General features: G+C 48.1%; 1 protein-coding gene across 1 annotated transcript in view; it reads right to left on the bottom strand.

The window, feature by feature from the left end:
• The window catches only part of RRAS2 (RAS related 2), a 301207-nt gene that overhangs the window by 95842 nt on the left and 190193 nt on the right, over positions 1-15172 (bottom strand). Inside the window, exon 2 of the mRNA XM_069623733.1 lies at positions 11927-12014. Coding sequence (XP_069479834.1) covers positions 11927-12014 — 88 coding nt within the window. The remainder of the gene's footprint in view (positions 1-11926; positions 12015-15172) is intronic.

The following is a 15172-nucleotide window of genomic DNA, read 5'->3' on the forward strand; positions in this document are numbered from 1 at the left end:
ACTGGTGGGGACGTTGACAAGTCCAGAAGGTCCGGGAACCAGATCTGTCTCGGCCACGCCGGTGCAACGAGGATCATCCTGCACCGGGACCTCTTGAGCTGGTTGATGAGCCGGAGCAGCAACGGCAGCGGAGGGAACGCATAAAGAAATAGGCCGTCCCAGGGGAACGAGAAAGCATCGCCCATGCTCCTCGGCTGGGGGAACCTGCTAGCGAACCTCTGGCACTTGGAATTCGTCGCCGTCGTGAAGAGATCGATTTGGGGTTCGCCCCATCGTCGGAAGAGTCGATCCACTTGATCCTGGCGTAGTTCCCACTCGTGGCACGAGCGCAGCTCCCTGCTGAGTGAGTCGGCGATCATGTTTTTTATTCCTGCCAGATGAAGAGGCACCGGAAACATCCCCTGGGCAACGGCCCAATGCCACAGATCTTGGGCTTCCTTGGATAGGGCCGGGGACCTGGTTCTGCCCTGCTTCCGGATGTAGAACATCGTGGTGTTGTTGTCGGTGAAGATCCTCACCACCTTGCCCTTGAGGGACGGAAGAAAAGACCTGAGGGCCCAGAACACCGCGCGGAGCTCCAAGATGTTGATGTGGAGAGACTTCTCCTCCGGTAGCCAAAGGCCTCTCGCGTGAAGATCTCCGGAGTGTGCTCCCCCAACCTTCCAGGGAGGCGTCCGTCGTCACCGTCACCTGGTGAGCTGGGGTCTGGAAGTCCGTGCCCGCCAACAGATGGGAGCGGGTACCCCACCACCGGATCGCCTGACGGAACTTCTCGTTGAGAGGGATCCTGTCCTCGAAGCTGCCCGTCGACTGGATCCAGCGGGCATCGAGGAACTCCTGTAAGGGTCTCATCCGAAGCCTGCAAAGGCGCACCAGATAAATGCAGGAGGACATCATCCCAAGGAGGGACTTGATAGATCTTACCCTGGTTATGTCCGTGGCCAGCAGACGCTGCACCTTGCCCAGAATAGTCCTGGTCCTTTCCTCCGACGGCAAGGCCAGCCGTGCCACTGTGTCGAGCTTGGCTCCCAGAAACAGGGCGACTTGCGACAGAACCAGGTGGGATTTTGGAAAGTTGATGGAGAATCCCAGGTCCGTGAGCAGCTGGAGGGTCTTCGCAGTGTGCTCCACGGCGAGCTCCCTTGTCCTTGCCCGGATGAGCCAGTCGTCCAGGTAGGGGTGGACGTGGATCCCCTGTAGGTGCAGCCGCGCCACCACCGGTGCGAGGCACTTGGTGAACACCCTGGGTGCCGACTTCAATCCGAACGGGAGGGCCTTGAACTGGTAGTGCTGCCCTTGAACCACGACCCTGAGGAACTTTCGGTGTCTTTTTAGAATGGGGATGTGGAAGTAGGCATCCTCCAAGTCCAACGACGACATGAAATCGCCCTCCTCCAGCTGTCCCAGCACATGCTGGAGGGTGACCATACGGAACTTCTGTGCCTTGATGTACTTGTTCAGTCGTCGTAGGTCCAGGATGGGGCGCCATCCTCCTGTCTTCTTTTTTACGAGGAAGTACCTTGAGTAAACTCCGGAGCCCCGAAGCCTCTTTGGGACGAGCTCGATGGCACTCTTCTTGAGCATCGCCCTTACTTCCAACAGTAGTTTAGGGACGTGATTTTCCTTCCTGGCCATGGGTGGAACGCGAGGGCACTTCTTCTGAAACTCGAGGGCGTGCCCTTGGGCCAGGGCGTCCAGCACCCAACGGTCGGTGGAGATGGACTCCCACACGCTGACGAAACTCGCCAGCCAGCCTCCCACCGGGGTGCTTCGGCGGGGGCCCGACCCCACGGTCGGTTCAATCTTGTTTGGAGGCCTCCTTGACCTCCTTGTCGATGACGACGGGCACCACCTGACTTGCCGCATCCCCTGTAGGCTTCCTGGGATGAAGATCTTGCCGCTTGGTGGTAAGTGGAGGAGCCACTGCCGGATCCCTTGGAGGCACCTTGTCTGCCTCCGGAGCTCCGAAAGGATGGCCGTTGTTGTTGGAGCACTCCCAGTGCGCGGGCAGTCTCTGTGTCTGTCTTGATGGCCTGAAGGGACTCATCAACCGCCTTCCCAAACAGGTTGTTCCCGTCGAAGGGCATGTCCAAAACCTTGGTTTGTACGTCCTGGCGGAAATCCGTGGCCTTGAGCCATCCTCGTCGTCTCAAGCAAACGCTGTTGCCCAACTGACGGAAACCGGTGTCGGCGATGTCCGTTGTCACCGTGATGGCGTGGTCCGACGCAATCTCCCCCTCCTGTAGGATTTCAAGGGCCTCAGCCCTTTTGGCGTCCGGAAGGAAGTCTAACAGAGGGGCGATTTTGAACCACAACTCCCTGTCGTAACGGGCTACGATAGCCAGGGCGTTGGCCGCCTTAATAGTCGTTGCGGCGGGTGAGATGATCCGTCGTCCCATCGTGTCCAACTTCCTGCCCTCACCGTCCGCGGGTAAGTTGATGTCGAGGCCGATGCCCCCCCAGCTTTCTTCTTTGTCGCCGCCGAGAAGACCGAATCCGGGGTAGGTTGTGCCCGAAAGCACAAGGGGGCAGCATCGGGGACCCGGTACTTCTTCTCGTACCAGTCCCTCTTTGCCGGCGCCGTGGCAGGGTTCTTGAGGAGGGCGAGCTCCTCATCCCAGATGTCATCAAGAAGCGGTACGGCGAGGACCGTCTAGCTTTTAGCCTTGCGCCGTTGGTAAAGGAACCCTTCTTTCTTCTTTTCTTCTGGGCAGAGCTGAAAAAGCTCAGATGCCCTGGAAATCATGGCATGAAAGGATCCAATCTCGTCGGGCGGGGACGCCCGAGCAGGGGGCGACGGGGGACACGTCCCGTCGTCGCCTCCGTCGTCATCTGTACCTGTCGTAGCCGTGTCCGTGCCTGTATCATCCCCGTGGGTAGTAGACCGGGGGGAAGGCAGAGCAGGCCGCAGAGGTGGGAGAGGTGGCGTAGGATTCGTCCTCCTCCTCTTATGCAGTGGACTCTCCGAAGGTCCTGGCTCCGGTTCCCCCGTCAGGTCTGGATCAGGTACCTCCATCAGGGGAAGGGGCAACCTTGTCCTTATCTCCGAGCATAAGGACTGAATCGCTGACAAAATGGCCACTGAGGTGTCCTGCGGCGCCAGAAACGACGGGCGCGAGGGCTCTTGAGGAGCCTTGTAGGCGACACCGTTGCTCTCGTCGTTGCCCTCATCGGGATCCCTCCCGATGGGCTGGGCCTCTTCCACGACTTCGATTAGCTCTTCTTCAGAGGTCGTGTCCGTATCCATGATGGCCACCAGCCCCTCCCCCACCTTTTCCAACGAGGACTTCGTGGGGGTCTTCTCAATGGGCCTGAAAGACGACTCCCTCCGCGGTGGCAGGGAGACTCTGGGTCCTGAAGGCGTCTCCACTGGTGTAGCCTCCTCAGGCTGAGCCAGGGCCGCGGCGACATCCTCAATCGAGGCGTTAGCAGGGTGAATTAAGGCCATCGTCACCTTCTGGACGCCTGGCGCCTTCACCTTGGGGGGAGGGTCCGAGCCTCGCTCCCCCTCTGCCGGAAACTTCGAGATCGACCGGGGCCTCTCCAGAAGCTTTGCCGGGTTCTCGGACTTCCTCTTACCCGAGCCAGAGCGTTGGCTCGTGGTTGATGGCGCCGGGGAGGATGCGCCCTGCCTGGCAGCCAAGGAGCCCGCGGACTCGCGGTGCTTAGCCTTTTGTTGGGCCCCCGTTGCCGGGGCGCCCTCACAGGACTTAGAAGACCACTCAGACTTCTTTTTCTTCTTCTCGCCTGACGGGCTCTTCCCTTCCAGCCAGTTGGCGAGACGGAGGTGGCGGTCCTTCATGGTCCTCTCCGACATGTTCCCACAAAACGCACAGTCCTTCTCCTTGTGCGTCTTGTCCTCATGGAGACAGTAGAGGCATAACGAATGCTCGTCCTCCTTGAAAACATTCTGAAGCTGGCATCCAAAGCAGGTCCTGAAAAGCTTCCCGGCCGTCGAGCTTCCTTTCTCCTGGGCCATGTCCGGGGTAGGCCTCGGAACTTCTGGAATCCTCCAAAAGCGTAACTTGACGAAATCTTCACCCTTGAGGGGCGTAGAAAACTCCGAAACGGATCCCCGTTGATCGGATGTAGAACGGTGGAGCTTGAGGCTCTATTTAACCGTAAAATTTGAAAAATCTCCTGAAAAAGCGCGAAAACGCAGCAAAAGCTTGAGAGCTACAGCACGAGGACTCCCAACACTTGAACGTGCGGTAAAAATCTGAGGATGGCTGCCGGAGGCGGGGCTTAGGGAGAGGGGAGTCATTGGCTGGGGGCAGTATGACCCAGAGACCAGTGATTGGTTACTACTAAGAAAGACAGATCAGAAAGGAAACGGATACTGATTTTTTTCTATAGCGAGGATTCCCGGCCTGAGGACGGGGAATATTCATGAGCATGTGAATCCATGCCAGACCCCATGCTGGAGAAAAGGCGTTATCCTGATAAATACAACGCAACATTACATTTACTGAATATTGGGCAACAGGAAAGTCGTGGTTTGAGTGAAACCAAGTGAATGTTGCTATTATGAATAATTGAATGAAAAGAAAGTTGTTACTTGATCAGACTTTGAAATGCTAAATACTGCATAAACATTCTGGGATAATCAAGTCTTTCAAGTGACCAACTGCCAGAAAAACACAAGAATAATGTGAAAGTCATAAGGAAATTGAAGAGTTGTCCTGAATATTTCTGAACAACGGCTTTGGGGAAACCTATGGTTGAGTGACCTGTGATGGGTAGATTGTGTGGTCTGAGAACTGCACCTAGACCAGGACATTTTCTAAACATTGACATTGCCAACATCAAGAATCAAATCACAGACAAGGCATGTGGTTGCTGGTTGCATAACCTGTAATGGGTGGACCGTGTGGTCTGATAACAGTGCCTTGACCAGAAACCACAAAATATTAGAAAGGCAGCAAACAAGTGTATGCCCTTGGTGAAGCCAACCAAAGGACAGGTCAAATAGACCTTGTGTGAACTTGTGAACAGAAGTAACAAGTCAACTGCTCAGTATACATCTTGGGGAAGGGAACTCTGAGAACCAAAGAACGGGAGAGTGTTTATCTTGGGGAAGGGAGTCTCAAGATCACAGTGTTGTATTAACTTGATTACATTTGAACTTGGGGAAGGGAAACCCAAGACCCTATTTTGATGTGAACTGTAAAACCTGTGACTCTAGAGAAGATAACCTCAGAATGCGATCAAACCTCCTTGAAACGAAATTACATTGGAACTTTATTGAACCTGAACACTTATATTTGGTTGAGAACATTTCCCCATTAGATTGTGTTGCAGTTGTGAGGGCAAGCATAGGTTTTGACACAGATAGGCATTTGATTTGGACCTGTGGACACAGACTTTCTTAACTTTCTTTAGGCAGGGAAAAATCCCACCATAGCATAGGATTAGTTAGGTGTTACACCATCCTGATTATTAATAAAGCTTTGTTTGGAAATGTATATCTGTTGTCTGTGTCATCTCTCTTGATACCATGCCCATCTCACACCAATCAGAACTCCAATAATTTCCATGTACAAGATTAACATCACACCTAGAAACCTTTAGTAATCTCAAATTATATGGGTGCATGGAACCTATGGGTGGCAAGACTAACTGGTTTATCAACATTGAAACACCCCTTTGTATCCCAAAATGGCTATGTGAAGCTTGTTATCAATTTATTAAGTACCACATTGATACAACAGGGCCAGCAAACAGAGACCCCCCCTTCATTACTTAGGCAATGATTGCAGTAGATTATCAGAAGCGGCAGTCTTTGTGCCATCATCTAAAACAGGTTACACAGAAATGGTAGGACACCAAGAGAGCTGAACATGAGGAGCAAGTGTGGATTATTTCAATAAAGGGCATTCCTTACTGGTTTTAAGAGAGTCAAGCAACAGAACATATCTCAGGAAGAGATTTACTAAGGATATCCATTTCCTCTAACAGATGGTACAATTTTGTTAGCAGCTGAAAGGCCATTTTCAGTAGTTGAACAACTTTTTCTACAGTATTCCGACACATGTTCTGTTGGAGGTGAAGCATCTTGCCAGGTATACATGGGATTACAGCAGACATTAGAAGAAGGAAACTTAGTCACTACAATGCCTTTTGTCAATATCACTTTTGAATTTCATGTGGCTCGAGTTTGAGGTAAGCGCTTGCTGCTGAGATTGGTGTATGATATGCAGGTTCGCATTCAGCGTCAAATATTATATAAATTAACCAGTTTTTGAACAGATTTCAAACAAAAGCAAGCTATATATGCCTGTAACCGATGTGCATTAATGCCGATTGATTTTGACACATTTTAGCAAACACATAGCAAGACGCATATTCACACATGCGAGTTCAGACCCATTTGATATGACATGTATTACATGTAAACACAAGTAATATGCACAATACCATTATGTAACCCTTTTGAATTGTATTTGACATGGATTGAAGTAATAAAACATGTGTCCACGGCAAGTGCTGATAAAGCCAGAAAAGCTCTGATATGTTTAAAGAACAAGTTACTTACCCCTGGTAATGTTCTTTCAATTGGATGTTCCTCCCACGTATTCCTCATCTTATCATAATTATCTCTCCAGCTTCAGCTGCTTTGGAAATCTTTTTCAACAGGGGGCGCTGTGTGCTGTTCTAGTCGAATCGATGTCCCTCGAGGGCCTCCGTTCGACTGTCGACGTCATCATCAGTATAAGTAGCGCATGCAGCGTCCATTGGCTTCAGTTCTGTTTCCCCCCCCCCTACTGAAGAGGATTACCAGGCGTACCATAGACCGTAGGCTCACAGAAAGCGTAAAGTGTAAGAACACAAATTGTACAGCGGGGTAGGTTGGAGAGGCAATGAGGAAAATGTGGGAGGGACATCTAATTGAAAGAACGTTACCAGGGGTAAGTAACTTTTTCTTCGAATGTATTGCGTCTGCCCACGTATTCCTCATTTTATGATAGACTCCCAAAGCAGTAATAATTTGGTGGTCAGAGTACGAATTTTAAACTTATGTTCTTATCATGGACCGAATGAAGGACTGCTTTTGCAAATTGTCCTCCCTGACTGGAAGATGAGTCCAGACAGTAATGTCTCACAAAAGTATGAATAGACGACCAGGTGGCCGCTGAAGAAAGGTCTATGACTGGGACACCTCTTTGAAGAGCAGAAGATATTGCCATGCCCCTTGTGCAATGTGGTTTTAGGCCTTTTGGCAGATCCTTGCCCGCTAATGTGCAACATTTACCAATAGCCAGGATGATCCATCTGGATATGGTTTGTTTAGTAACAGTTGGACCCAATTTGGGGCCAGTATAGCCAATGATGAATTGATTTTGGATATGTAAAAACTGAGAGCCCTTTTTGGGTCCAGTCTATGTAACCTTTCCTCCTCCTTCCCCGGATTGGGAGGTGGATAAAATGTTTGTAAATTAATTTTTTGCTACAGGTGGAAGTCAGAGACTACCTTGGGTAAGAAAGAAGGTTTCACCTTGAGAATAACCTTGTCTTTATGGAAAACAAAATAGTTTTTAATGTTAACAATTTTGATGGGCATGAGTGTAGGGGCTCAAAAGGAATGCGTGTTAAAAATCTTAACACCAGATTGAGATCCCACACAGGTACATTGAATGGAACGGGTGGAAATACATTAGTAAGGCCTTTTAGAAATTGAACAATCAGAGGGATCTGAAAATATGAATCCTCCTCTGAAAAGCGCTAGAAAGTAGAAAGTGCGCTGGGTAACCTTCAATTGTTCTAATCTGGAGCCCCAGATTTGCCAAATGTAACAAAAAGGAAAGCACCAGAGGTGTGTCACATACAAAGGGATCCACAATCTTTTTCCCTACACCAGCTGCTGAACTTGTTCCAATGGCAGCGGTACAAAGATTTTGTTGCTGACCTTCTGGCTGAAAGCAAAATCTCCATTACGTCATCCGGAAGGTCCTAATCCTTATATCTGAACCTCCCAGAAACCATGCGTAGAGGCTGAGAGTCTTGACCTCTGGATAGAGAACCCGACCTTCCTCTTGCGAGAAAAGATCCTCTCTTAGTGGAAAACGTATTGGAGGGCGGATGGACATGTCCAGAAGGTCTGGGCACCACGTCCGCCTGGACCCGAAGCAATTAGGATCATGGGTTTTCCGAACTTTCTCAGACTCCTGTTCACATGAGGAATGACGGGGACTGGAGGAAATGCATACAGGAGTGGAAACTCCCAGTGCTCTACGAACACGTCCCCTAGTGCTCCTCTTGGGGTATAGTCCATGGAGCTGAACAGTTTACACTTCTGGTTGACACTAGTTGTGAACAGATCCACTTGAGGGGTTCCCCAAAGGGTAAAGATCTCTTGAACGATTTCCTGAGGTAGTTTCCACTCGTGGAAGGCTGTGCTCTTCCTGCTCAGAGCATCCGCCACTGTGTTCTCCTCTCCAGCTAGGTGAGCTGCCGATAAAGAAATTCCTTCTTGAATTTCCCAGAACCAGAGCTGCATTGCCTCTCTGTACAATGGTAGTGACCCTACACCTCCTCTCTTGTTGAGGTAGTGCATGGCCGCTGTTTTTTCTGTCATTATCAAGACATTCTTTACCCGTACTGAGGGAAAGGTTGATATGTAGTTTGGACTCTGATGGAGACCAACGACTGCAGATTGTCACATCGTTGGTGTGGACTCCCCACCCCATGAGTGAGGCATCTGTCACTAATGTCATCTCCAGCCATGGCTGCCAAAAAGATTCTCCCTTGAGAATGTTGTCCTTGCAAGCCCACCACAGAAGGTCCAGAGAGACTCTGCTCAGAACTTTCAGGTGGTCTGACACTCTGTCTGAAAACTGACACCATTGAGTCCTGAGAGCCCATTGGAGGGATCTTGTTCTCAGGCAAGCCTCTGGCACCAGGAACATGCAGGATGCCATGAGACCAAGCAACCTCAAAAAAGCGAAGACCGGAAGATGCACTCTGGAATTTGGTAGCCATTTGTAGAATGTGTTGAGCTCTCACCTCACCTGGCGAGGATTTTCCTGAGGAAGCATCCAGGACTGCTCCAATGAATTGGAGTATGTGAGGTGGTATCATGTGGGACTTCTTGTAATTGAGGGATAAAACAGTCTGTGGAGTGAGTGGCAGGTTACACTGAGATGTTCCCGGGCTTGCTCGGGTGAACGAGCCCTGATCAGCCAATCTTCCAGGTAGGGGTAGACGTGAATCCTCCCCTCTCCCAGGACGCACTGCCACCACTGCCATCAACTTGGTGAAAACCCTTGGGGCAGTGGTCAGCCCGAGTGGCATAACTCGAAACTGCTAAGAACCGCAAACCTCAGGTACTTTATGTGCTTGAGATAGATAGGGACATGAAAGTAAGCACCCTGAAGGTCCAGCAACACTATCTAGTCTTGGAGTTGGAGCCTGAAGGATTTCAGAAAGGGTAACCATCTTGAACTTGTCCTTCCTGAGGAACTTGTTCAAGTTTCTTAAATCCAAGATGGGTCTCAATCCTCCGTCCTTTTTGGGAATCAGAACCTATGGGGAATACCAACCCTTGTTCCTTTCCGCTACATGTACATGTTCTATTCCACCTTTCTCTAGCAGGGTCAAAATTTCCCACACAAGGAGCAGATCAGGAATTTTGAAAGAGTTGTTCCCCGGTGGATGATCCTGAGGCCTTTTTTTAAAGGCAGGCAGTAACCTTGGGACACAGTTTCCAGTGCCCAAGCATCTGAGGTAATGCCTCCCTATTCATTCAGATGCTGAGTAAGTTTGCTTCCCACCGGAGTCTTGTGAGTCAAGGCCTCAGAGTGGTTTAGAGGCGGCTGAATCAGTGGTTGAGGGTAAAGGTGCCACTGCTTGGGTTGGCTTAGCACCTCTCCCTCGTCCACCACTCTCCTCCTCTTCCAATTGAGGAGTAGAATCAAAAGGACTTACCCCTACAAGAAGAAAAGTCAGAGTAGGGGTATTAAGGCTATGGTGGCGCTAAGGGATTTCGCCGCCGCTTTCGAGGTTGGCAGCTTTTCCAAACTCTCATCCCCCTTGCTGACAAACAGCCTCGACCCATGAAAAAGGGCATGTTGAGTAGCCTATCTTGTACATCTGGTGCAAACCCTGACTTACACAACCATGCAAATCTGTGTAACACTGTGCTAGCTACCATGGATCTGCTGATGCTGTCTGCAGTATCCAAACCTGACTGGAGAAATTCACCCATTGCCTCCTTACCATCATTGAAGCGGTCTCCCCCACTCCCTCCTGGATGTGGTCAGCCGTCATAGCTACGCAGTCCCACAGGGTAAACATATCTTGACAAAGTACAAGTCACATTTGTTGACTTTAATACCATAATCCATAAAAACCTTTTTTTTTGCCCAGGCATCCACTCTCTTTTTATCCCCATCAGGAGGGATGGATGGGTATGCTGACTGCTTGGTAGATGTAGCAGCCTGAACCACCAAACTTTCTGGTGTTGGGCGTTTAGTCAGATACTCTGGGTCGCTGCTGGATGGTCTGTATTTTTTGGCAACATTTTTATTTACTGCAGCCGCAGTCTCTGGCATCTCCCAATTTGCAGAGCCCCTTTTTTTTAGTGCAGTGTGGAAAGGTAAAATTGGGTCTTTCTGGGGACCCTGGTCCAAGATGTCTGTCATATCATCTTATTCAAAAGAAGGAGTAGGACTGCTCCAGCTCAAAAACTCTATAACCTTACTCATTAGTTTCCTATATGAGGAGCCAGCATGTTCTGTTGAATCTGGTTTGCCAAACTAACTCGAGAGCGGTATCTAACCCACTGGGTGACTACAGGTTGTCATATACTTCCCTTAATCTGGACTCATCAGATATTAGCTCTTCTGGGTAGGGGTGCTGAGCTCTAGCCCAAAAGGTGGTGCATTATCAGAGGGTTGTTCTTCCTCATAGATGGCTGATAAAGACTTTTTTGTAAAGTATTTTTTAGGTGAAGGTTTGAAAACCTTTTCCTTTACCGCCGCTGCCTTTGGCATTTTTGGAGTAATCATCGACAATGACCTCAAAGTCTGTATTGCCTTGGTCTGCGTTGACTTCGATACCACCACCAAAGTCAGCATAGGCGTCAATGTCGTCGACTTCTTGTGCTTTTTTAATGGAAGCCTCAATGGGCAAGGTTCCCTACTCATCGAAGCCCTCGATTTTTCATCAGATCAAGATCTTTCTCGATGCATCACCGGCTTAAAGCTTGGTTTCGACGATTATGTCTTTGACTTCCCTTTGTCGTCCTTTTTCAAACCTGACAAGTCCCTTGGCAATTGCATTGATTATGCGTGTGGATGAAAGAAAACATGTCCAAATACAGATAGGGCACAAGGTAAAGAGTTCTATTAGCCAGTGTTTTAATGGAAAAGTGAACGCAGCCCCATAAAACGTATAGAGTAGCAAAAGAGTAAAAGATGTAAAGACAGTTAACGAGCGCCAGTGCGAATAGTCATTGCACTGCCTGGTTGGAAAAACCTGGGTGGATCGAAGAACCAAATGGCCTGTCCATCCAGGCAGAGTATGGCCATGTGGTGTCCCTTATGCTGGACAGATGGCCTCCGTTTGGCCTCCTCCCAAGGTTTTCAATGACCCAAACACCCACCCACGTAATGTGCGTCTCAGCAAGACCTGAGGGTTCTGTCGCCCTATATCATGACTGGCAGGACCCCCACCATAGTTTCACCCTTTTTGCACCTCCTACGTTTCGGCATCACCCCTCTTGATATGGAGTACCTCCTAATGCAGCGCTTACATTAATCAACTACTTTTACATAATCGTAAAATTAAATAAATTACTTTAAAAATAATAGTGACCAAAAGGAAATGATTTACTCAAATGTTTTCAATCTACCCTTTTACTCAAGGTTTTGCATGATCACAGCTTGTAGACGGATTATTTTCAATAGTGCACGATTCGAAGACTTACTGTCCAACCTAGCCGCTCGTTCATCGATAACGCACTGCTTGGTGTAGGAGTCTTCGATTGTAGGATCATAGTCTGTGACAAAGTAGGACTGAAAGAGAATAAAAACAGGTCAACTTCTTGCATTACCCGCAGCAGGTGTTCATAGATTTGTTTGAAAACAGAACATTATACGCAGTACCTAAAACAGCCACAGATTGACATTGTTTGATAGAGTCGGATGTACCAAAAAACTGTACTCTAGACAAAAATGTATCATATAGCTTTTTCTAACCCTGCTGTTCGCAGACAACTGATTTCTCCTCAGATTCAAGTCCAGATGTTTGTATGAATCTTAAAAATACAGGAGCGAGTGTGTTTTCACCATTTTCATATTGAACAAAAAACATAATATTGGGAAACCCAAAGGCCAATAACTGTAGCTTCACCATTCCTGAACGCGGCATGCCCGGTATTGCAGCTTTCAATTTCGTGCTTTATCAGTCTACATACTACAATAAAGCATCTAGATTACATTCAGTACTTAGCTTTTCAGAAAGAAACACCCACAAGATCAGTGTAGAAATAGATTTCATTAACTGAATTTTATATACGATTATGAGAAAACAGCATTTCGCGCCACAAAAACCCGCGAATTAAACACAAGAATGACGACTGCAACATGAGGCCCTTGGCACCTAATTGGAGAGGCAGCATCACGGATGGCCTGCACAGACTGTTGCATTGGATAGTTTTGGCTGGTATTGTTATTTATGCTGCCTGGTACAATGTTATTTTAGTTATTTTGTATTACTCCTCGACTTCTGGGCAAACATGCAATGCAAATAGCCATCAGGTGCCCCATGGTGGAGATATCTCCATTCATTGGCTCTGTGCATTAGAACTAAAACAGTGTTTTCGCTGGTGCCATCCTGGAAAGGTAGAACACGGCTGTCAGTGTCATTGTTTATAGGTTTGTCAGTTCCATGATAATGTTCTATTCACAGTGCATTTTGTTTGAGTGCGATGACTTTGAACTGTGACATCTAATAGAACCTTATCTCGCAGAGCATGATTTTCTGGTTTCTGTTATAGGAGAAATGTTTTGATTGCAGACTATCGTTCATTGAAAGATAGTTCATGGTTTTCCTAATAAAGGCCTAGTGGCTGCATGCGCATCGCCCTTGTGGAAGCAAACTGTAAAGTTTCCTGGTAGGAAAAAAGTTGCTGTGTCTAATTCGAACAGCAAGTCTTCCTGGATATAGAAATGGGGCCTGAATGATTTCTGGCAATGACGGGTGCTGGTCAGAGAAATGGAAACAAAAACAAGGCTGCAAGCACAAACAGTGAGCTTGGCAATATTGCAGACATGATGACGTGGGCAGATTGCAAATTCTCTCGAATCGAAATCCACAACAAAGTATTATCAAAGCCAATAGTTCTGGCTTTTTAAAAGTACAGGATAAGCCTTTTTTATACTGTGGAGCTTTACACAAATCTTATACTCTTACATTTACATATCCAAGAGCATTTTCTTTGGCTAATTTGGGAACTTCAGCATTCAGTCTTTTGTGGCTTTTCAGTTCTGTGGTTCAACCCAAACAGTTTAGTCTTTATCAGATTGGTAGAGAAGAGTGTTCAATGTGAGGCCTCTAATTATTAGACATGTTATTTAATTGTGGCATCCAAAGGTAATCAAATTATGTTATTCCGAAACGGAGCAATGCAGTTAGGTTTTCTGTTGCCCCAGTACGTGTGGGGCTGCGCTGTGATGCATGGCTGTAAGGGATGCTGCAGAAGAGGATCAAAAATGAGTCAGAACATGAAAATGCCTGAACCACTAACCGGAGTCAGATGATGGGTCCAAAGATTTGAAGAGGACAAGGCAGATACACACAAGTGAACAGCCATTCATTTCACCCAAGTATGCCAAAGCTCCATCCTTTCACCCCTCCACTTCAATGGCCCCGTCCCTTAGTACTGTGTTTAGAGTAAGTGCACTGTGGCCCATGAGCCACATGGAATTCAGATGATTAAGCAGTCAAATATGTTCTAGGCATTTGCTACTTTACAGCCCTCTGAGAAAATCTCTGGGGCTGTGGGGTGAATGAGAGGCTAATGTGCAGAACCAGACATTGCTTAGCGTACCTTTTGCAGCCACATACAATGTCTGAATTAAACCAAGACTGCTTGTGGGACCCATGCTCTTCTTTTGGTAGTGTTGTTCAAACACAAGGCTTGATCCCACAAATGCACTGGGAGATGTACACAACATCAAACCTAACGCTAGATCAGTTGAAATTAAAATAGCATATGACTCCCAACAAAGACATTGGGCCTCATTCTGAGTGTGGCGGTCCGGAAACAAGGGTGCCGGTAAGCCACGCAACGAGTCTGCCTGCAGGGGTCTTAGGGACCAGCAGGTCTGACCCTGCCTAGAGCTGCGGCCCGGTAGGCAGAGCCATCACAGAAGCACCAGCACCGTTAGCAACAGTGCAGTGCCGTCTCCCCACTCCCATGGAGTCCTATGGAACTCCACAGGAATGAGGAGTTACCGAATCTGCCACCTGACTTTCCGCTTCACCAGGACTTGTAATGTCCTGGTGGCACCGGAACGTCAGGTGGCAGATTCAGTGTTTCCCAGGTGGGTGGCACCTGCGGGATACCGCCAACCTCGGAATGAGGTCTATTTATACATAGCAAAAATGTATAAACTAAGTGGCAAAAAATAAATGTATGTAAAATGGAGCAATCCAGATTTACTATATTGGCTTTTTAGAAATTGATCAAAACCATAAATCAGTTATAGTCCAATTGTGATAGAAATGTAACTGTTACAATGAAAAAGGTTAAATCTTTGTTTCTCTCAGAGGTCACATGAGAGAACAGTCCTTATGGAGGAAGGTGGCAATGAAGCAATCAATAGAGGGTTGAACTGTGAAGTGTAGCTATAGCTCAGGACAGACTCTTGTGATCTGGGATGGGAGTATCCATCTCCCCAAAGTCCTGCAAGTCAAGCCCCTACTCGCACAGTCATGGTCTTAATGGAGTTGGAGTTCACACGTTTTGCCCTTCGTTTCAATTACAGGGTGGTAGGTTTTGGAGCCAGAGATATGCTGGCAACTTCTCGGTGGGCATGGGCAGGAAACACGTGTAAGGTCCTTCAGTACTTCGTTCTCGCGGTAGAGGTTCAGTATTCTGTACAGGGAACCCAAGGCAGGGATGGAATGAACTACATGGAAGGCTGGGGGTACTAAAACACTTATACAA

Source organism: Ambystoma mexicanum, chromosome 11, assembly GCF_040938575.1.
Source record: "Ambystoma mexicanum isolate Mex_15411 chromosome 11, UKY_AmexF1_1, whole genome shotgun sequence".
NCBI classification, from domain to species: Eukaryota; Metazoa; Chordata; class Amphibia; order Caudata; family Ambystomatidae; genus Ambystoma; species Ambystoma mexicanum.